General features: G+C 53.7%; 9 protein-coding genes across 9 annotated transcripts; 5 read left to right on the plus strand and 4 right to left on the minus strand.

The window, feature by feature from the left end:
- Positions 1 to 390: 390 nt before the first annotated feature.
- Positions 391 to 2,043, plus strand: Z517_09001 (uncharacterized protein; the record flags this gene model as incomplete). Its single annotated transcript, XM_013424911.1, has 1 exon — positions 391 to 2,043. The coding sequence occupies one exon, from the start codon at positions 391 to 393 to the stop codon at positions 2,041 to 2,043; it is 1,653 nt and encodes a 550-aa protein (XP_013280365.1).
- Positions 2,044 to 2,716: 673 nt separating this feature from the next.
- On the minus strand, positions 2,717 to 4,646 carry Z517_09002 (CTP synthase; the record flags this gene model as incomplete). Its single annotated transcript, XM_013424912.1, has 3 exons — positions 2,717 to 3,910; positions 3,964 to 4,435; positions 4,486 to 4,646. The coding sequence occupies 3 exons, from the start codon at positions 4,644 to 4,646 to the stop codon at positions 2,717 to 2,719; spliced, it is 1,827 nt and encodes a 608-aa protein (XP_013280366.1).
- A 649-nt stretch (positions 4,647 to 5,295) lies between these two features.
- Positions 5,296 to 9,026, minus strand: Z517_09003 (uncharacterized protein; the record flags this gene model as incomplete). Its single annotated transcript, XM_013424913.1, has 3 exons — positions 5,296 to 5,624; positions 5,679 to 8,935; positions 8,989 to 9,026. 3 exons carry the CDS (start codon positions 9,024 to 9,026, stop codon positions 5,296 to 5,298), a joined length of 3,624 nt encoding a protein of 1,207 aa, XP_013280367.1.
- An 821-nt stretch (positions 9,027 to 9,847) lies between these two features.
- Positions 9,848 to 11,101, plus strand: Z517_09004 (uncharacterized protein; the record flags this gene model as incomplete). Its single annotated transcript, XM_013424914.1, has 2 exons — positions 9,848 to 10,416; positions 10,468 to 11,101. 2 exons carry the CDS (start codon positions 9,848 to 9,850, stop codon positions 11,099 to 11,101), a joined length of 1,203 nt encoding a protein of 400 aa, XP_013280368.1.
- A 334-nt stretch (positions 11,102 to 11,435) lies between these two features.
- Positions 11,436 to 13,288, plus strand: Z517_09005 (uncharacterized protein; the record flags this gene model as incomplete). Its single annotated transcript, XM_013424915.1, has 3 exons — positions 11,436 to 12,260; positions 12,353 to 12,727; positions 12,944 to 13,288. The coding sequence occupies 3 exons, from the start codon at positions 11,436 to 11,438 to the stop codon at positions 13,286 to 13,288; spliced, it is 1,545 nt and encodes a 514-aa protein (XP_013280369.1).
- Positions 13,289 to 13,653: 365 nt separating this feature from the next.
- Positions 13,654 to 15,087, minus strand: Z517_09006 (uncharacterized protein; the record flags this gene model as incomplete). Its single annotated transcript, XM_013424916.1, has 2 exons — positions 13,654 to 14,133; positions 14,191 to 15,087. 2 exons carry the CDS (start codon positions 15,085 to 15,087, stop codon positions 13,654 to 13,656), a joined length of 1,377 nt encoding a protein of 458 aa, XP_013280370.1.
- A 393-nt stretch (positions 15,088 to 15,480) lies between these two features.
- Positions 15,481 to 16,500, plus strand: Z517_09007 (uncharacterized protein; the record flags this gene model as incomplete). The annotated part of the gene is made up of 1 exon (XM_013424917.1): positions 15,481 to 16,500. One exon carries the CDS (start codon positions 15,481 to 15,483, stop codon positions 16,498 to 16,500), a length of 1,020 nt encoding a protein of 339 aa, XP_013280371.1.
- A 319-nt stretch (positions 16,501 to 16,819) lies between these two features.
- On the plus strand, positions 16,820 to 18,682 carry Z517_09008 (uncharacterized protein; the record flags this gene model as incomplete). Its single annotated transcript, XM_013424918.1, has 1 exon — positions 16,820 to 18,682. The coding sequence occupies one exon, from the start codon at positions 16,820 to 16,822 to the stop codon at positions 18,680 to 18,682; it is 1,863 nt and encodes a 620-aa protein (XP_013280372.1).
- A 953-nt stretch (positions 18,683 to 19,635) lies between these two features.
- On the minus strand, positions 19,636 to 21,171 carry Z517_09009 (uncharacterized protein; the record flags this gene model as incomplete). The annotated part of the gene is made up of 1 exon (XM_013424919.1): positions 19,636 to 21,171. One exon carries the CDS (start codon positions 21,169 to 21,171, stop codon positions 19,636 to 19,638), a length of 1,536 nt encoding a protein of 511 aa, XP_013280373.1.
- Between the last annotated feature and the right edge of the window lie 62 nt (positions 21,172 to 21,233).

Genomic DNA, 21,233 nt, shown 5'->3' on the forward strand with positions numbered 1-21,233 from the left:
CTCCTCCCAATCACCACCACGCCTGGTGACACCATTTTCGATTTTGCGAAGCATGATCCCCTCCAGCTATGATACAGCATTACTAACTGCTCTGCTAGGGACGCGCAAATGGACGTTTTCTCCCAATCGACCCCCACCATCCCGGCCTGGCTTGTTCCGCTATAATGTCTGATATCACCATTGCTGGTCCTCGCTCACCTCCCTCCGTCCGTTCGTCCAACCTCGTGACAATCGCCTACCAAAACTTGTCAGTTCTGCAGTTGCTGTCGCTGCAGACCCTGTCGAGGTAGGTAGGGTGTAGAAGGAGAAACAGGAGGAGAGAGAAAAGGGAAACCTGGAGTGACACAGCAAGGTTTTTTTCTTGTCGGGAGCCAAAAAGCGGATGAAGCCATGGCATCTTCAGGTTCAAGAAGAGAAGAGCAGGGTTCTCCCTCGACAACACCTCCTCCAAAGAGCTCGTGGAAATCACGGCTTCAAAGGCAGCGATTACGCATAAATGGCCGTCTCTCTGCCCTTCATGCCAGCATACCATATCTTCGAAAGCTCCCCCTCCCGGTCATCTTGATTGTCACGTTGCTCATCGTGGTCAACCTCGTGGTCTGGGCAATATGCGGCCTGATCCTGTCTACACACACCCATCTTCTCTCTACGGCAGCCTTGGCTTACACGCTAGGCCTCCGACATGCGCTGGACGCCGACCACATTTCTGCCATCGACCTGATGACCCGCCGGCTCATAGCTACGGGCCAAAGACCAGTGACGGTAGGGACCTTCTTCAGCCTGGGCCACAGCACCATCGTCATCATAACCTCGATCGTCGTGGCAGCCACCGCGGCAGGCATTGCCGGACGCTTCGACAGCTTCGGCACCGTCGGTGGCATCATCGGGACTTCTGTCTCCGCGGCGTTCTTGATCCTCCTGGGCATCATGAACGCCTACATCCTGTACAAGCTAGTCGTGCAGATTAGGAAGGTCATCCGCCTGCAGCCGGAGCAGGAGGCTGTGGAGGCCTGGAAGATCGAGGGCGGTGGCTGTCTCTTCCGGGTGCTGAAGAAGATGTTCAAGCTCATCGACCGACCGTGGAAGATGTATCCTCTGGGCGTGCTCTTTGGCATGGGCTTTGACACGAGCTCCGAGATCGCCCTCCTGGGCATCAGCAGCATCCAGGGGGCAAAAGGCACCAGCATCTGGCTGATACTCATCTTTCCCGTCCTGTTCACGGCGGGCATGTGCCTCGTCGACACGATAGATGGCGCGCTGATGATGAGTCTGTACGTTGCCCCGATGGGCATGGGCCTGGACGAGACGAGCAAGAAGGACCGCTCAGGGGAAGAGGTCACTCGGCACGGAGTTCCAGAACAAATCCTCACGACGCCGGACGAGCCCCTGGTTCTCATAGACGTGGAACAATCAGGTCACACGCAGCCAGCGACATCAGAACAGCCCTATCAACAAGATGACCCTGTTACAACCACGACAACAACAACAACGGCGCGCGTGAAGAATCCCCTCACCTTCCTGTACTATTCGATCGTGCTGACCACGCTGACCGTGCTATGCGCCATCATCATCGGCATGCTGCAGCTGCTCTCCTTGATCCTCAACGTCGCCTCCCCCAAGGGCGCCTTCTGGGACGGCGTTGCCAAGGCCGGCGATCTGTACGAGGTCATCGGCGGCGCCATCTGCGGCAGCTTCGTCGTTGTCGGCGGCATCAGTGTGCTGTGCTACCGGCCTTGGAGGAGGTGGGTTGACCGGGAGAGGGCGCGCCTCAGAGCTGCAGCTGGCGATGGTGATGACGATGACGATAACGACGACGACATGGCACGGCGCGCTCAAAGCCTCGCGAACGGTTCTAGAGGAGGAGATGGAGACGATCTCGAACAGGGTGCCGTCTTCGTCCGCGAGGCAGAGCTAGTCCACGTAGATGGCAAGACTGCACTCGCCCACCGACACAGAGTGGGCGGCAAGCCGTTCGATTCCGGCTCTGTTGGTTCGACAGCGCCTGGCGGGGGCCCAAGTGGCAGCGGAGCAGGTTCGTCGTAGACCCTGCGACGTATGACCTACCAGCTCACTGAGTCGTGAGAGACTGAATTATTGAAGGGATGATGGCCGATCACCGAACTGGATCGCTCTGTAATGAATACACAGCGTTCCAACGTCTGACTGGATCCATACCAGCTCAGCTAGTCAGTCATTCACACAGCGGACCCCTGACAACGTATTCACATGAAACAAAAGGATATTCGCGAAAACCGAAAAGAGAAGCCTAGTCCATACCATATTCAGAGACAAAATCCCAAGATTCATCATGATGCATTCACATAAAAAGAGGCACGGAGGGCGCCCCCCCCCCTCCCCAAAAGTTATATAGGCCCTAATAACCGATATAGGAAGAATTAATTACACCAGTTCCTGACGCCACGGGTCCCTGAAAACCAAAAATGAGACCCGGGGAAAATGGCTCCTTCATATTCTATAGATTTCGTGCGTGTCCATAAAAATTTCCCTCAAGTCCTTCGTACCAGGCGCAAGTTCCAAGCATGCGATAAGATGTGTGTGTATTCTCCTCATAACAAAAGAATTCGTGATGGACAAGGATTGACGATGGTGCTTGATGGACACTCCAATATTCCATGCGTTGCCCTCCGCTGAGACCTCCTCGGGGTGCTGGCATCCAAAATCAAATTGAAGCCTTGGTACCGTCATCCTCTGACCGTCAGAATCCCGTAGAGGACGAAAGCGACACCTGGCTCATCCCGTTGGTCAAGGCGCCATTAACACCATTTTCGTGCGGCAAATGGTTGTTGGCGCCATTGCCATTGCGCAATTCGTCTCGTGCCGCCACCGCAGAAAACGCCTGCTCCAGCATTCCCGCACTCGCGGCCACAAAGCCCAAATAAGGCGGACTGGGCTGGAGTACACGACTCAAATACTCGGGATGGAACTGTACACCTACAAAGAAGGGGTGGTCTTTCAATTCCATGACTTCCATGCGCTCACCCTTGTCGTCTTTGCCAACAAATGACAAGCCGGCATCGGATAGGCGGGTAATGTATTCGGGGTTCACTTCGTAGCGATGACGGTGTCGCTCATGGATGCTAGGCTCATTGTTGTAGAGTTTCCGCAGTCGCGACCACTGTGTATTCTCCTGAAAGATTGTCGGGCGCAGGCCCAGTCGCATGTTGCCGCCCATGGTCGTCTTGTCGATTTCCGGCATGAAGATGACCACGGGGTCCGGCGTTTGTGCATCTAGTTCGACCGAGCCAGCCGACTTCAGACCACACACGTTGCGAGCATACTCAACAACAGCGACCTGCATACCCAGGCATATGCCGAGATATGGTTTAGGCTTTGTTCGAGCCCAGTTGGCAGCTGCAATCATCCCTTCAGTCCCGCGATGTCCGAATCCACCGGGGACAAGGACACCGTCGGCTGTACATAGTTCATGCCATGCCTTGTGGTATTTCTCTGGGTTCGAATCCAGCGTGGATTTTTCGAGGTCGCTTGCGTCGACCCAAACAAGGTTGAGTTTGCGCCGGCACGCCATGGCACTGTGTTCCAGAGCCTTGATGACCGAGAGATAAGAGTCGTGGAGGTTTGTGTATTTGCCGACCAGGGCAATATTGACTTTCTCCGATTCCAAGAAGCGATCTTGTGACGTTGTCAAGCGCTGCCATTCCTGCCATATCTGCTGGCCCTTTATGACCAACGAAGGAGCAATCTTGTAAACGTCTAGACGGAAGAGCTCGCGGAGCTGGTCAGGCAGACCCTGTTCTTTGAGTAGCTGTGGCACATGATATGTCGACTCGACGTCGTGGACGGCCAGGACTTGTGATGGCTCAACTTGACAGAACATGGCAATTTTGTTGGTTGTGGCCTCGACAAGCTGGTCCCGGCAACGGCATGCAATCTGGTCATCGTCAGTCTCTAGCCAGGAGAAGGCTCAGGAAGAATCTGGATTACCAAGTCAGGTGCCAGACCAGCCGAGCGAGCATCCCGAATGGCTTGCTGTGTAGGCTTCGTCTTTTGCTCACCGCCAATGACCGGCACCAGCGAAACGTGAATGTGTATGAAATTGTCACGACCTGCTCTTCTTCGCAATTGCCGCATGGCCTCAATAAAGGGCGCACTTTCAATGTCACCTACCGTCCCACCTAGCTCGATGATGCACACATCCGGCTGTTCCTTTGTATCATCCACTGGGATTCTTGCCACTCTTTCAATCCAGTCCTGAATTGCATTTGTGATGTGAGGGACCACTTGGACTGTCTTACCAAGGTAGTCTCCTCTCCTCTCACGCTCAATAACCTGCTGATACACTTTTCCAGTTGTGATGCTATTCTCAAAGGTCAAGGTCACGTTCAGGTATCGCTCGTAGTTTCCGAGATCGAGGTCGACCTCGCCGCCATCGTCCAGGACAAAACACTCCCCATGCCTACACAATAGTTAGACGGCCATCTGACGGCATAACCAAAGTCTGCATACTCGGTTGGGGCCATAGTTCCTGCATCCACATTCAGGTATGGGTCGATTTTGATCGCCGTCACCTTCAGACCGACGGTCTTGAGCAGAAGACCCGTGGACGACGCGATTATCCCCTTGCCGATCCCACTGATCACGCCACCGCTCACCAGAACGTACTTCATCCTGACCAAGTGTGTGTGTGTGTGTGTGTGTAAGAAATAGAGCGGGAGAGTGTTGTAGTGGAACTATTGGTCGAGTCCGACTTGAGACGTCTCTCAGCGAATCGAGGTGTGACGTCCGCCCGGGTCTAAGGGTGTGGACGAGTCCGATAAAGGCCTTGGACTGGTATCGTGTTTGATATTAAAAGCAAAGACTTGAGGAAGAGCAAAAGGTAGGGGTCCGTCGCTGGCTACCGCCAGGCGGGAAGAGAGGGAAAATGGATGGAAATTTGCAAGGTTTGTTGCAGCCAAAAACTGGCTCGGGATCCACAGGCACGTCAATGGGCTTGGCGTTGTTGACACGGACGCGTTGTACTCGGTACTTTACGCGCTGGCCAAACACACGAGAACAAAGAACAAAGGCGCAGGCAACACTCTCACACGGCGGTCCAAAAAACACATGATATCGTAATCCCTCTCCTCTCCGAGATCCTAGTGCTCTGTGTGCCTGAACTGCACCTGCAATCCCTCGTGCCATTACACCCAATCACCAGCCTCAAACGATATCGTAAGGCCTCGCGCGTCAATCATCATCATCGTCTATTCCTGAATCCCAAGATACTAGTATCGTCGTCCCAGAGCCAGCAAGCACACAGTATCCCAACCCTCCCAATCACTGAGTCTGGCTCTCAATGAAATCCAGCGCATTTTCCTTCGTCTCCTCCCTAATGGTGCTCACATTATTACCAAAGCGCACGCCGAAACACTTGTCCGCCACCCTCAGCATTTCAGGTCGGAATGTTGTACAGATGAACTGCCCCCCAAGCGGTCTCTCGTCGCCGTTTGCGGGCTCCTCATCCGCCCTATTTGCAAGGTACAAAAGGTGATCGGCCACCGCGGTCCGATATTGTGCGTCGAGGTTCGCGTCAATCTCGTCGAAGATGTAGAATGGTGCCGGGTCAGTGGCTTGGATGGCGAAGATGAGGGCAAGACTGCAAAGACCTAGACATCACGCGATCAGTAAAGAGGCGTCCCCAGAGACGTGAACATGCTTACTCTTCTGACCACCGCTCAACTGCTGGATCCGCTGCTGATCGTCATGTTTGCTGTTGAAGCTAACACTAATACCCACGCCGGTATAGTTCTCAACACCGCGCTTGTTCCCGCGTTCAGCATCCGAGTCTTCATCCGAGTCGTCAGCTTGTCGCTTGTCGGTTTTGCGTTGAATGACCAATCGCCCTCGACCAGCAGGGACGAGCTTCTGAAAAACTTCGGCAAACGCCTTGCTAACCTGCTTGAAGGTCCGCTCGATGGCTTCGTCCTTCCTCTGGTCGAGAACTTTGATCAGGTTCTCTATGGACGATCTTCCTGCCTGAAGCTCCTTTCGTCTTGCAGTGAGCTCTTCCCGCTGCTTCATTGATTTTCGGTAGTGTTCAAAAGCATGTTTGTTGACAGAATTGTATTTCTTCAAGGCTTCCTTTGCCTTTTGGAGCTTCTTCACAATGACGTTCGAGTCAGTATTCTGATACTTCTTCCGCAAGTCTTCCGGGATGGCACCGAGCTCGCGGATGTTCTCCACAGTGTCCTGCTTCGAGGCCAAGAGAGCAGCCTTCTTCTGGACCGATTTCTCCAGACGGCGTTGGTGACGTTCGATCGCCTTGGTCAATCCTTCTTGTTGGCGCCTTATCTCGGCCGCTTCAGCCTCGAGCTCGCCGACTTGAGTCGCCGATTGCTCCAGTTTCTCCTCGAGCTCATCCAGATAAGTCTGCACAGAGCTGAGCTCTTTGGTCAAACGTGCCAACTCGGCCCTCTTGGCGCGTATCTGGGAAGAGCTGCCGGCCTCTTCGTCCACTTCGTCGGTCTGTAGCGCCTCGAGCTGAGGTTTCAGGCTCGAGTTCAACCGTGCTTCCAAGTCAGCCTTCCTGGTTTCAATCTCTGCTCTAGACGCAGACAGATCGTTGTATTCGCGCCTCAACTTTTGTATAGTGATTGTAAGACTCTCTAGTTGCTTCTCTTCGGCTGCACTCAGTGCTTTCTTAAAGTCTGAGCCCAACTCAGCTTGGTAGGCAGACTGTTGGTCCGTCAGGATCTTAACGTTGGCCGCTATCGAAGCCTCTTGCTTCTGTTTTGCTTCGAGATCCTCTTTTTTGCGCTGTAGCATGTCCATCTTGCTTTTGATCTCTTGCCTGAGTAAGATCTGGCTACCTTGAGATTGGTTTTTTTGTTGCTCGAGTTTTTGAACCTCGCTCATAGCCTTTGTGATGGTTTGGTCAATCTTTTCAATCTTCTTCTTGTTATCGGTGCCCTCGGCCTTGACCGCCTCGAATCTCTCGCGAGCTGCCATCACGGCCCTCGTGGCTTTGAGTCTCGAAGAGCGGGTATCATGGTAACCACCGGTCAATGCGCCTTTCTTGTCAGACCGGTCACCCTCGGGGGTTACAGCGGTCACACCGTGAGTTCTAGCATATTGTGCTGCGACGCTTAGGTTCTGTGCAATAATGGCTTTGCCAAAAACCTGTTGGACAGCTTGCTCGAACTTCTTGTCGTAATTGATGAGTGACATAAGTGGTCTCGCATCTTGCGCGTTGGGGAAGTTTGCTGTTTTAGGCTTGAGTCGATTCAACGGCATGAAGGTAAGTCGCCCAGCGCGCTCCCTGCTCAGGATCTCCATGACCTTGCTCGCTGTGTCGTCGTTGTCCACCACATAGTGGAATAGGGAACCTCCTGCAGTGACTTCAACGGCTGTGTGATGTTGAGGGACATCAATCAGCTCTGCAAGCGGACCATAGCAACCTTCCAGGCGGTACTGCTCCTTTATGCGCCTAACGGCATCTAAACCCCGGCTGGTGTTGCCATCCATCATGTGTGACAGGTTGCGTTCAGCTTTTCTCAGGTCATCCAAAGCCCCTGCGTATTCCGAGTCAAGCTGCGCCTCCTTGCGCCACAACGCTCTCCGCTCATCTATCAGCGCGTCCTTCCTCTCTTTGGCCGCTTGAATGTCTTGGTCAATGGAATGGTCCGGTGCACCCAGTCGCTGCTGAAGGCTTTCGATCTCCTTCTCGAGACTGGCAATTTGCTTTTCATCGTCTGTGATGCCCTCGGCGGTTTGCATGCGAGTCGCTTTGAAGCGGGAGAGAGACTGGAATGTTTCGTCAATCTGTGCTTGTAGCCAGCTATCCCGATCTGCCTTTGACTTGAATCGAGCAGTTCTCCCTTGCTTCGCATAGAGCCGCTGTTGCGTGGCGGTTGCTTCCTCCAACCGAGTTTTGACGGCCTGTTCCTTTGCCTTCTCCGCCTGGAATTGCGGGATAATGGTGCTCAGTTCTTGTTCGATCTCCTGGATTTGCGCGCGAACTTGTTTCAGCTCTTTGTCACGCTCCTGCTTGGTGCGTTGAGCTGCCGCTTGTCCGTGGACCAGATTTCTCTCTTCCAACTCGACTTGGGCTCGCGCCCTCGCTTTTTCTCGCTTTTCCTCTTCGTACTGTCTTTTTTCAAGCCGCGCGGCCTGGATTTGATGGTTGAGCTTTTGAATTTGTTGGGAGATCCGGGCTAGTTCGTCCTCGTTTTGTGCGTAGCGTTCCTGGTCCCCGTCGACCCCGTCAATCCCGTCCGCTCTTCGATCTTCCAATTCTGCCAAAGCTCTGTTGATTTCATCTTGCTCTCGATGGAAGAGGGTGTATTCAAGTGCGCGTTTTTCGCGGTCCTTCTCCTGGAAATCTCGGAGTTCTGCTTGTTCCTCCTCGAGTTCTTTGAGACGGTCTTCGATCTGCTCGAACGTCTGATCAATGGCGGCCAGTTTATTGCTAGTGTCACTCATGATCTTCTGCGACTCCTCCTTCTTGGCGACAAACTGCTGTGTACCTGCGACGCTTTTCAGGACGTCCAGTCGCTCGGAGTCCTTCATATTGGTCAACCTGGTGATGCGACCTTGGGGAACGATGTAGTATGGGTTCGCGCGCGAAAATCCTGCGTTTTCAAGGAGCTGCATGACATCTTGTTTTGTCGCATTCTTGCGATCGAGTGAATATTCATCTTTCTTGAGGCCGATCGTACGGCGCAGTATGAGCTCATCGTTTCCGGTTGGGAACCGTCCATCTGTGTTATCGAACACTATCTCCACATACGCGGACATGACAGCGGAGCCGGACCCTTCGTGAATGAGGGCCTGTCGCTCTTCACGTCCCATCTGTGAATAGGCATCACTGAGAACGAATCGAATCGCGGCGAAAAAGTTGCTCTTGCCCGAGCCATTGCGACCGACAACGACGTTGAGTTTCGGGGAGAAGGGATTGACAACGGTCTGGTTCTTGTAGCTGCAAGAATTGATTAAAACCAGGTTCTGCATCAACACCTGGGTAGTCTTTACCTCTTGAAGCCTTGGATGGTGATCTGCTTAATGTGCATGATGCGCAGATGAGATTCTCGGAGGCGTTGGTGTCTTTTCAGAGGCGTGCGCACAACAGCGCCGTGGAGCTGAGAGTCGTGAGGGATTGTTGGATCATCAAAGCGACGCGAGGCTCCAGGTGGAACAAGCACGCGCTTCGCGAACTCCCCAATGGTATGTTGAGGCTAATCTTAAAGAGGCTAGTCGGTCGCAGCTTGTTAAACTGGCACTATATAAGCACGTGATCGGCTCACCTGCCTCACTACGTTGTACGAGATCTCTCATCCATATCCTGGTTCAGGTCGTATTTCTCCTCCATGCACCTCGTTCCCTTGTCCGTCCTGCCGTCCAAACAAGGAGGAGAACAACTTCCCCCCTCTTTGGTTTTTCTACCGTATGCGGTGCGACAGGGGGACATCACTCAACATAGCTGCTCCGCCCAATCTGTGACGCTTCACGCTAACCTTGAGTGAATTGTTACCTCCGACGCCATTCTTGGATAGGATTGTTGGTGACTCAGACCGAAAAAGCTCGGAGACTCATTGACCCGGCGGATTGGCTCGGACTCGGGCATCCACCCGAAACGACATCGAAGGGTGCCAGCAATGGATATATTCCCAAATTGTTCGTCAGGCCTCCAATTCAGGCCCAAAGCTGCTGCGCTCCACGACTCGATCATGTAGTATCCAACGAGTAGCTTATGCATAGAGGGAATCAACCTCAGACCTTGGACTGTGAGGTAGCCCAAGGCCAGTATAAATGGAACGACAGACTCGTCAGAAGGTGAGGTGATCTCTTTTTGCTCAAGTCAATCTCCATTTCACCTTTCAATCTCCAGATGATGGCCTCTACGACGAAGTTTAAGATCCCAGCGGAATTTGAAGCCCAGCTGCGCTATGTCGACCATATTGATCAGCGCTCTGACAAAGAAATCCTGGCTTCGTTAGAGGAGTACAAGCCTGTCACGTCTGAAAAGAATATCTGGGCCTTCTGGGACAAGGGTCTTCGGGCGATGCCTGGATGGTGCCAGCGTAATGTTGTCGATTGGGTTCGGATCTGTTCGCCCTCGTGGACCATCCGGATCCTCGATTCCATACCTGGCTCTCCCAATAACGCCCTCAAATACATTTCAGCTGATCTCCTTCCGCAAGCATTCGTCACTAGCACCATGACTGGGGTATATGCTGGGCCTCATAGCTCTGACTTCCTGCGAGGGGCATGCTTGTATTCTCATGGAGGAGTCTACATGGACACTGGGAACATCTTGATACGTGATCTTGACAGGATATGCTGGAATCAGTTGGCCGATCCCAACTCACCTTTTGAAGTCTGTGTCCCAATCATGTATGGAACAACCATTGCCAACCATTTCGTCGCGAGTCGGAAGGGCGACCCTTTCATCAAATGCTGGTATGTGACATTCAAGACTTGCCGGGCGCGAGCTAACAACAACGCTTGTAGGCACGACCTCTTCATTTATTTGTGGAAGGACCGCCAAAATCACGAAGGCTTGATTCAACATCCTCTAGTCGCTTTCGCATTGACTCACACCTTCGAGGCGGCGGAACAGGCGAATTTCGGATGGGACTTCGCGGTGGAGCCCCAGACGGTAATGGAATACATCAGCCAGGTTCTGTCCTGGCAAAGACTCTGCATGCTGGAGAATGCGCGAGATGGCTTCAACGCGACCGAGTACTGGCTGAACAAGGTCCTCATCTTCGACGTTCTGCAAGAAGACTGGGGCGCTGAAGCCACGATCGGCTTTGGCGGACCGAACCTGTTCAACGCCCTAGCCACCCCACTCGACGCGCCAACGGACTCTGAGCAATACAAGACGGCGTACAAGCTGGTCTGGCGGCTACTGACAGAGTCAAGCTTGCAAAAAATCACCCATGGAAAGAACCTAACCAAGACGCCGGCAGCTGGTGTCCTTTGGGAGGAGCCAGGCAACGAGGACAAGGATCACCAGGCAGGTACTTTTGCCGAGCTGCTCCGGTACGGCACTGTCCACTTCCAGCAGGCAAGGGAGAGCATCCGGTATCTGAAGGCTGCGAAGCCGCCAGTGACGTCTCGCAAGGGACTTTTCGAGCCATAGTCTCGGCAGCCTTGGGAAATGCCAATTTGCGGAGCACATCCCCTGGACCGATCTCCATAGGACTTGGCGGATAAACAAGTACTCGTACATATGTACACCATACCCTTGTCAACAGCCGAGAAACACTATATTCAAGCGAGTTTCAGCCGACATCGGCGCCTCCTCCCCCACCTCCACGGAAACACCGCGCATTCCGAGGAGCCAAAGCAGAGATGACGATGAATCTCGTTTGTTTTTCAATCTGATTTTTATCTGATAAGATCATCAATGCCTCGCCCGCCCCTTTACCCTCTCCGCCTCGTCCTCTGTCTCAAGATCTTTCTCTCCCTCCAAGATGTTTGCCAAAGCCTTTCTCTATACCAAACTGCTTGGCTTCGGTCTGTCTGCCTCTTTTGAGAGATTATGTATCTATATATCCACATATATCCACCGATTGAGGTACAAAACCGTACCTGACCCGCGCAACATCGTGATCATAGGCGGCTCCTTCGCTGGGTATTTTCTCGCCAAGCGACTCGCCGAGTCCGTTCCCACGGGGTACAGAGTGGTCTTGATCGATAAACATTCCCATTTCCACTTTACGTGGAATTTCCCTCGCGCCACGGTCCTCGCGGGCCAGGAGCACAATGCCATCATCCCGTATCCGGACCAGGGCCCACGCAGCGTTCCGGTCGGAGCCTACGTGTTCAAGCAGGGCTCTGTCGTCGCGATCGAGCCCGGCAAGGTCATTCTGCAGGATGGAACAGAGATTGCGTACGAGTATCTCGCCGTAGCGACCGGATCGCGATCGCGGTATCCGGCGAGGCTCGACAAGGACGGCGACGGCGACGACAAGGCGAATTGTGTGAGATTCTTCCAGGAGGAGCAGCAGCGCATCGTGGCCTCCAAGGACATTGTCATCGTGGGCGGTGGTGCCGCGGGCGTCGAAGTCGCCTCGGACATCAAGAGCAAGTATCCGCAGAAAAGCGTCACGCTGGTGCATTCCCGCGAAAACCTGCTCAACAACTTCGGCGCCGAACTCCACGTCATTGCGAAGAAGGCGCTCGAAGAGCTCGGCATCAAGCTGTACCTGGGCGACCGGGTGATCGCGGGCTTGGAGGGGGATGATTCCAAGCAGATCAAGCTTCGCAGCGGCAATACCATCCAGTGTGATCTAGTGGTAAGTATTCTCTCGCAAGGAGGGGGTGCTCTCTCGTCGTCCTGGCCATCAAGCTGCATTCGACACGTCCCTTGCTGACCGAAATACACCAGATCCAATGCACAGGGCAAGCGCCCAACTCGGCGCTCCTGAAGAGCTTCTCCCCAAAGTCTGTGTCCCCGTCGGGCTCGATCCTGGTGGAGAAGACGCTGCAGATCCGAGACGCGCCCCGCAACATGTTCGCCCTGGGCGACGTGATCGACCTGCCCGGTCCGAAGATGGGCCGCCCAGCCTCGATGCAAGGGTTCCTGGTCGCGGAGAACATTGTGCGGACAATTCGAGCGGATCAGAAGAACAGGAAGAGGAGGAATGCGACAGACGCAGACACCAACAAGACGACGAACGGGGTCGCTTCGTCGCCGGCGGTCAAGTTGAAGGAGTATACGCCGACAATGGTCGATTCATCCATTGAATTGACATTGGGTCTGGTGAGTTTTATAGTCTTGTCACCCTCCCTCCATCCCCTTTACTTACTACTCCCTTCTCCCTTTTTCCTTTCCCCTTATACGCACCATATACATACACCCTACATGAGATACATGATCCACCACGCACCAAGACCCAGCACGACTAACGTCGCCGTCCACCTCCCTCCCCCCTTTCGTTGGAAAGGGGGTTCGGGCCCGGACCTGGCAATAATACAGGGCAAGAGCGTCATGTTCATCAGCGACGGCCACAAAAACACGTCGATCTCGCGCAAGATGCCCGACGACGCGCTGCACGCGGCCCAGATGTGGAAGATCATGGATGCCACGCCGTACGACGACCCGAGCGACAAAAACGTGAATCAGACGGGTGTGGCGACGAGTACAACTACACCGACAACTGCTACTGCTGCCGCCGCCGCCGCTGCTGCTCCTGCCGCATCGTCGTCGCTGTCGTTTTCGTCACAAACAGCCGAACTTTCCCCCGCTGCTGCTGCCACCGCCGCCGCCGCGGCTGCGGCCGGTGTCGCTGGTGTTGGCGTCCCTGTTGCCGCAAAGGTGTAGCCACATGCATGCATGGCTTTGATGGGTCCAAGCTCGCAAGGATTAAGGATTGTCATTGATTTGAATCACGGAGGAGTTCCTAAGTCCCAGTCAGGGGTAGCTGGCTGGCTGGCTATCGGATCGGATTGGGCAAAAAACGAAAATGAAATGTGTACCTAACAACTAATATTAAGAGGCGTGCTTTTGGCTGGCCGTTGGGAATTATCTTCATGTGTTCTGTAAGAAATGGGATCTCATCCAACTCTCTTCGGTCAGGCCAAGAAAAGACCGCCTCGTTGAGTCATCGCTCCTTTGGTCTCCCCTTCAGTCTATATACACGGCCTGGATGAATTCTGCGCAAAGCCCACGGTCTGTCGAGCTCTCCTTCACGTCGCAGCCTCGGGCGTCGAAAGCACCGCAGGCCTCAGCGATACTCTGTACTTGACCAGCTCCGGATCCTCGTATTCCGCCATCCACATGGGATCCATGGTAATCTCCCACTGCTTCATCCGACTGACCAGCTGCGCCTGTGGATCCTCGAGAGCCTTGTACATCCTCGCGTCGGCTTCCTTTTTCTCCGGCGTAGCCATGGCTAACCACTGCTCCATCTTGTGCTCCTTGGCCACGTCGTCAATCTCCCATATCCCCAGTGGATCGTCGCTGTATCCTCCCAATTGGCACATGCGTTTATTCTCGATGGAAAATTCGTTGGTGAAGTTCAGCCATTTATCCCGGCGCGCTTTGGCCCACGTATCGAGGAGCGACTCGGGCGCTTTGCCGTTGATGACAGCGCCGAGCGCACGGCCTAGAGGCCCAGCATCCAGGAGACCTGTGGTCAAGCCTAGTCCTCCAATGGGGTTATTGCTCTCGAATGTGTGTCAGTGGAATTTGAGTTACTGGACAGTTGAACTCGAATCACTTACATGCGCAGCATCACCGGCCAGCAATATCCGACCCAGTCTGAAAGTCTGTGCACATCTCTGATGCGGCTTGTACTTGTTCAACTGTACCAGCTCATACTCGACGGGCCACACTGGGAAGATGTGCTTATAGTGCTCGTCAAGCTCAGCGCGTATCTCCTCGTTGGTCAAGCCCGCTCTGACCCCAAATGCCACGCGCCATAGTCCTGTGTCGTCGAGGATTGTGACCACAGCCCAATGTACCGGATCCAAGATCAGGTTCGCCGTGTCAAATCCATGTTTAAAGAAATCAAATCGCACATTCGTAGCCACGAAATCTTCTTTCGGCCAGGAGAAACCTTCAAAGGGGATATGGGACAGTTTGCGCACGCTCGACCCTGCTCCGTCCGCCCCTATCAGCCAGTCGCAGGTATAAAGAGTTTCTTGGTTGGTAGCTGGATCTACGACGGTTAAAGAAACCAGACTCTGTTTCTCGTCTTGAGAGACCTCAATGACCTTTTGATTGAACCGCACTTCCGAGTTATATTTGGTGGTGAGATGGCGCAGGAGTATGGCGGCCAGTCTCGGCTGAGGACAATTAATACCAGAAGGGAAGAGGCTGCCTCCTTCTCGCTTCTCCACATGCGCCACCTTTTTGCCTTTGATCCAGAATGATACCACATCATTGATGACAGACTCCTTTCTGACGTCGTCTAGGGTTCCTGTCTCGAGCAGCTCGGCCTGCGCACATGGTTGATACGATGCCGCCCGGGGAGATTGATCGACCTGGTGATTCCTCTCGAGGACCAAGACAGGGACCCCAAGCCTTGCTAAATTGGTTGCGGTCGTGAGCCCGACCGGGCCAGCACCAACGATAATGACAGGATGATGCTCGGCCTTGGAGGGCCCAATTGAACCCATTTTGGGATTGCGAAGTATTCGAACCGAGGGCAAAGAAACTCCAAACAGAGCTGGGATGATTGTCTGGACAATGTGTTGTATGGTCCTTACCCGTGAACCCACCTTGCTTCTTATGTCTCCAAGAACCCCACAAACATCTTCCCCACAGTCGCTCCCATTCTCTGACCCATCTTGACCCATCTTTGACCTACGATTGACGAGGGCGTGCAAGGTTTTTTGCCGATCAGATGGGAAACGGCAAATGTACCTACTCCACTTAGGTTAGCAGCAGTCCTGGCAACATGTGGGGGACATCTGGTGTGGCCAGATGATAATGTCTTCTCCCCAGCACTTGTTGTCTTCTGATTGTAGCTGGTAGTAGACAGACGTCGTAGCCATACACCTTCAGTCACCATGGGCGAACCAAGTGAACCTATGGTCGAAAGATTTCTTGGAGACCAACATGATTGCCAACCTGCGACCGACCCGAGACAGAATCGTGAACTGGCAGCTGCATTCAAAAACAAGCATGTTGTGATTGCTGGTGCTGGCCGCGGCATCGGAAGAGCCACTGCTGAGTTCTTTGCTCACACTGCAGCCAAGTCGCTAAGCTTGATGGCACTGGAGCTGCGCGAGGTCGACGAGACTGCCAGTATATGTAAAAAGATCAACCCACAGCTTTTAACCAAGACCGCAGCTTTCGACGTCAAAGACTATGCCAAAGTGCAGCAATTCATCAACGATATCGACCGCGAATTTGGGCACATTGACGTGGTGTTCGCGAATGCAGGCCGTCCACCACAATGGCTGGCGACCTGGGAGTCAGATCCCACTGTCTGGTGGGATACCCTGGCAGTGTCCCTGCAAGGAGGCTTCAACTTTGCTCGGGCAGCACTTCCGATCATGCGGCGAGAGAAGAGCGGACGAATCATTTTCACATCAAGTGCTGGCGCTCATGTGAGCAACGGCATGGGCAGCTATGCCCTCGGTAAACTGGGCCTGGTACGTCTGGCGGAAATTCTCCATCACGAGAACAAAGACCACGGCATCAGGACGTTCGCCATCCACCCGGGCGCCATTCCGACTCGATTCTTCACCGACTTCAAGGAGGCATCTGAGGGAAATATCAAGGAGGGCAGCTATGTGTCCAAAAGCCTACCTGGAGAGGACAAGTCAGCCAATATCGCAGTTAATTTCTTCAAGGATGTTACCTGGGACACGCCGCAGATGCCAGCGGGCTATGTGGTCCTGCTGTCCAGTGGACAACTGGATTTCATGTCTGGCAGGTATATTGACTGCTCCAGAAAGGTCGAGGCGTACCTGGCAGACAAGGACAAAATCATGGCCAAGGATCTGCACCGGGTCAAGCTGGTGGTTGACTCAGACTGGTACATTCCTCCGGCCAAAGAAGAGCAGGAATTTGGTGGTGCCTGAAGAGCCTCTTTTTCCCAGGCTTGAGAATGTCGCAGGCAAAGAATATAGTGTCCAAGTAACACAGATGGAGTGGCAGTGGACAATGAATGAGTAAAGACTCAAAAGGGAAATGATGTTGCCGCAGTTGCAGTAATGATCCGCCGTATTGATATCAATCACTACGGTCAAGTATTCTTGGCATCAAAATGCGGTTCAAATGACGCATTTCAAGTGCCACTTTCATTTTCTGTGTGGCAACAAGTGACTTGCATATTTTACTCTTTTCCTGACAAACACTGTGTCTCGCCTCCCGCCACTGTCTGATGAATACCCCGGCGCAATGTCAACCGACAATTCCAAAGGAATTGCGGATGGAATCGCTCCTTCGCACACATACGTACCAAATCATGGCTATGTAAATGCCGATACAGCACATCCCCGGAGAAGAATAGCCCTAGGCCAATTTATTCAGGAAGATGACGACGACGAAGTGGAGGATGCGGACGGCGAGGAGGATGAGGATGAGCTGGAGGACCTCTACGACGAAGAAGTGGACCGCGACCAGGTCCTCGACCCTGAGGACCTCGCAACGTCTAATCCGGCCGACCTGACAAAGTCATATAACAGACGACGGCGCCTCGATGAAGCCGCTTCAGATCCCAGGATCCCCGCTTGGCAGTATCCCAAAGCAAACCCCCAGCAAAAGGCGTCTCAAGGATCAGTCAGCAATCTATACCGCGACATGAAGGATCTCGTGTTTTCTGACGTGGCCCCGGACGAGGATGGCCGTCGCAGCAAGGACAAGGACAAAAGCGAGCGTGCAACGGCCGAACAAGTACTCGATCCCAAAACGCGGATGATCCTCTTCTCTATGATCCAAAAGGGCATCGTCTCCGAGATCCACGGCACCATTTCCACCGGGAAGGAAGCAAACGTCTACCACGCCGTGGCCGAGTCCGAAGACGGCTCGCAGGAAGACACCCACGTCGCCATCAAGGTGTACAAAACGGCCATTCTAGTATTCAAAGACCGCGAAAAGTACGTCACTGGCGAGTTCCGTTTCCGCAAGGGCTACAGGACTCGGGACAACCGGGCCATGGTGAAGATGTGGGCGGAGAAGGAAATGCGGAATCTCAAGAGAATTCATGCCGCCGGCATCCCTTGCCCCGAACCGCTTTATCTTCATCGGCACGTCTTGGGAATGAATTTCATCGGAAATGGGAAAAAGGGCAAAGCGGCCCCTCGACTGAAGGACGTGGAGTTTGAGGACGACGACGACGGCGCCAGGTGGCGTGCCATCTACATCGACGTGGTGGCATACATGCGCATCATGCTACAGATCTGCAAACTTGTCCACGCCGACTTGAGCGAGTACAACATCCTGTACTACGAGAACAAGCCGTACATCATCGACGTGAGCCAGAGCGTCGAGGGCGACCACCCACGCAGTCTCGACTTTTTGCGCATGGACATCAAGAACGTCACCGACTTCTTCCGCCGCAAGGGCGTCAACGTCCTGGCGGAGCGGAAGGCGTACGAGTACATCACAAAAGCCCCCGCTGCCAGCGGCCAGGGGCTCGAGATCGAGGAGGAACGGAAAGACCTTGACAGATTGATGGCGGAGCGGTCTGAAGACGACAAGGAAGAAGACGAGGTGGAAAACGAGGTCTTCCGTCAGCAGTACATACCGCAAACACTGGACGAGGTGTACGACGCGGAGAAGGATGCAGAGACGCTGCAGACGCAGGGACGAGATGCACTAGTGTACAAGAATCTGCTGGCGCCACTGCGAAGCGAAGACGCACCAGCGGTAAAGTCGACCTTAATTCCCTCCCAGAGCGTCGATAAGAACCACCTTTCTTCTTCGACCGAAGGTCAAGACCAAGACAATCTTGAGAGAAATGACGGAAAACAACATGCACAAGAAGAAGATCCCGACGAAGAAGGCGGCGCCGCTCTTCGCTCCGACGCTTCGGACACCTCCGCCGCATCCAATGGCGAGGGCTCCGAAGACGCGTCAGATTCGGCCTCGTCGAGATCCTCGCCAGGTCGCCCGCGCGGCAAGCGGTTCCAGGACAAGGAGGCCAAACGGCAACACAAACAAAAGGTCAAGGAGGAGAAGCGCGAGAAGCGGAGCCAGAAGATCCCCAAGGCCACCAAGAAGAAGCTGGTCAAGGACTCGGCGCGGCGGGGTAAGCATTGACAACGTTTTTGTTGTCCTCATGGTCGACATACATACTTCTTCGTATGTCCATAGTACTCAATCCAAGACACTTTGGTCCAGATGGCATAAACCTAAGCTTGCTCCTTTCCTCCTCTCCGATCACATAACCCCATTAGCATTCCTGTTTTGATACACAGCCAAAGCCGCTCGAAGAAATTAATCCAGTGGTGCCCCCTTTCTTCTCCCTCAGATCAGGTCCAGGTAGGTAGAAACAAGTCTAACAGTGAACCATCCCACCATCAGGAGACCATGAAGAGGCTTGCTTCTCGCATTTGTGGGGACGGCTAGCGTCCTATACTTCTGGCAATATCATTGTGCCGGCAAGGGCGAGATGGAGCAGGAAAGGATGGAACGTGGAATGGCAGAGCAGGGCGAGTCCTGGTGGTACAATACTGCCCAGGTACAGAATGGCCTGAACGAGCATCTTGATAACATCAGATGAGTAAGGCACAATGTCTTCTCCCAGGAGGGAGCATCTGTGCTGACGTGCTTACAACTCAGCCTGTTGGGGCGCACTCTTCTCGATGCCATACATGATAGCGGGTGCTTGCGAAAGGGTACGCGAGCTCCTGGAGAGCGTGATCGAGAATGTCGACCAAGTGGAGCCGATGCTACCTAGGTCTTTACACACAAATCAGCTCTCCAATTCCTTCGGTATTGAGGGTGATAGAAGACACCGAATCAGACAAGCGTTCAGTGCTCTCTTTGAATATCATAATCCGGGCTGAGCGAGGAAGTGAGAGGTTGGGGAGGTGAACCAAGTACAACCATCGTGCCACGCTCGTCCCAGTCCATCGCGATTCATATCAAGTGTTGTGTTTTCCAGTGTCGTCATGTTGTATTGTGCTGTGGGATCTGGGGTTGAGGAGATACAAGTTCTTCCTTACCGTGATGTCCAAAAAAGCATACGACGATCCAGACTGGCCGTCTGGTCATCGTGCAATCCCTCCACTTCTGCCAGACTTGAGCCTTCTCAAAGCCTCTTCCACCGTCCGTCTCGGAAGCTCAGGTACACTGCCAGCCTCTTCCTCGTCGATCCTTGAAATGGAATATCTAGGCGGCAGCGTGTTGACGCCACTCCAGATGTCACTCGGCAAATATTCGCCCAGGTCGTTCTTGAACTCGAGCCTCAACTGCTGATCCGAGTCGTACATTTGCTCCAATTGAGCATGCGCCTCCGCCACCACTCTCTCCATCTGTTTCTTGACGGTCCTACGCCGGGCGACCTCGACTATAAGGCCGTCATAAGCGTGGAGGAAGTTGGCGTAGTACTCGCACAACTCCTCCATCCCGCCGATGCCGTCTTCAATCTTGGCCTTTTCTTCGTTCCATTTCAGAGCTTGCCGGGCTATCTCGGCCACATACCCAGATAACCGTCCCGAGATCTTTTCGAGGAGCTTGAACGCTGTAGCCACATCTGCGTAGGCATTTTCCTGCCGTTCGCACCATTGATGGACCCTGTCGAGGTGGGCTTCCATCTCGGCACTGCGATCTTGGAGTTCCATGACTACCTCGTCAACCTCCTGAGCATCGTTCTCGAGCACCTGTAGCATCTCTAGGCGTTCTTCTTCGTTCATGGGTTGTGCTGGTGCGCGAAGGTCGTCCATGCCTAGACCAACCGTGTCCGGAAGGTCAACTCCTTCGCCGGTATTCATGGTCTGGAATAACGCTTCGCCGCCTCCTTCGGTGTGTTTGATGGCCGTAACGCAGAGGTCAAAGTGTTTGACCAGACTTTCTAGCTCCTCTGCCATTATTCGGGCGTGGTTCTCTAATATTGTGAGAGTGCCAGCAATTGTGGTAGGCTGCTGTAAGTCACTGTCTGTGCCAGAAAGGTCTCCTCTGCCATTGAGGACTTCGTTAATGGATTGGAGGTCATCCTCCAAAGTTTGGATAGACTGTCCCATCTCATTTTGGGCGTGTTGTACATTGTCTATGGCAATCTCCATGGCTTGTTTGATTGTTTCGACACCGTTGTCATCCACAAAATCGTGCAAGGTCTCCTTACCTGGGCCATCGTCCAGCTCGCCCTCGGTCGAGGGTTTAAAGGCATTTTCAATTCTCGTCTGCTTCAAGAGATCTATGGATTGTAGCAGTCTTGCACCAGTCTCGTCCAACTCTTTGATCACGGCCTGAAATTCATGCTGAATGCCTTGGGCAGCGGTCTCTAGTTCCAGCTGGACACCACGGAGAATCTTTAATTGAGATGCCAAGGAACGACGAAGGTATGTGGCTTTCGCGAGGAGGGCAGTGGTAGCTTCGATCGAGGCGCGTGCTTCGGTGAGGATGGTGGTGGCTCGATGGACGAGATGGATACTGCCGAGGGACCGCTTAGCGGCCACTAGGTATGACACGAGAGTCTCAACAGATGCCGGCGGAGGACTGGAGGCATGCGCAGACTGAGAAGGAGAGGATCGAACTGAGGCTGTACGGTGAGGCGATTGCGCCATGACAGGGTCAAGTGAGGACATTGCTTATTTCATCTTCTGGCTTCACAAAAACATGAGCAGTTTGGTCGCTCTCTCTGTCCGTC

Source organism: Fonsecaea pedrosoi (assembly GCF_000835455.1).
Source record: "Fonsecaea pedrosoi CBS 271.37 unplaced genomic scaffold supercont1.6, whole genome shotgun sequence".
Classification (NCBI taxonomy): Eukaryota; Fungi; Ascomycota; class Eurotiomycetes; order Chaetothyriales; family Herpotrichiellaceae; genus Fonsecaea; species Fonsecaea pedrosoi.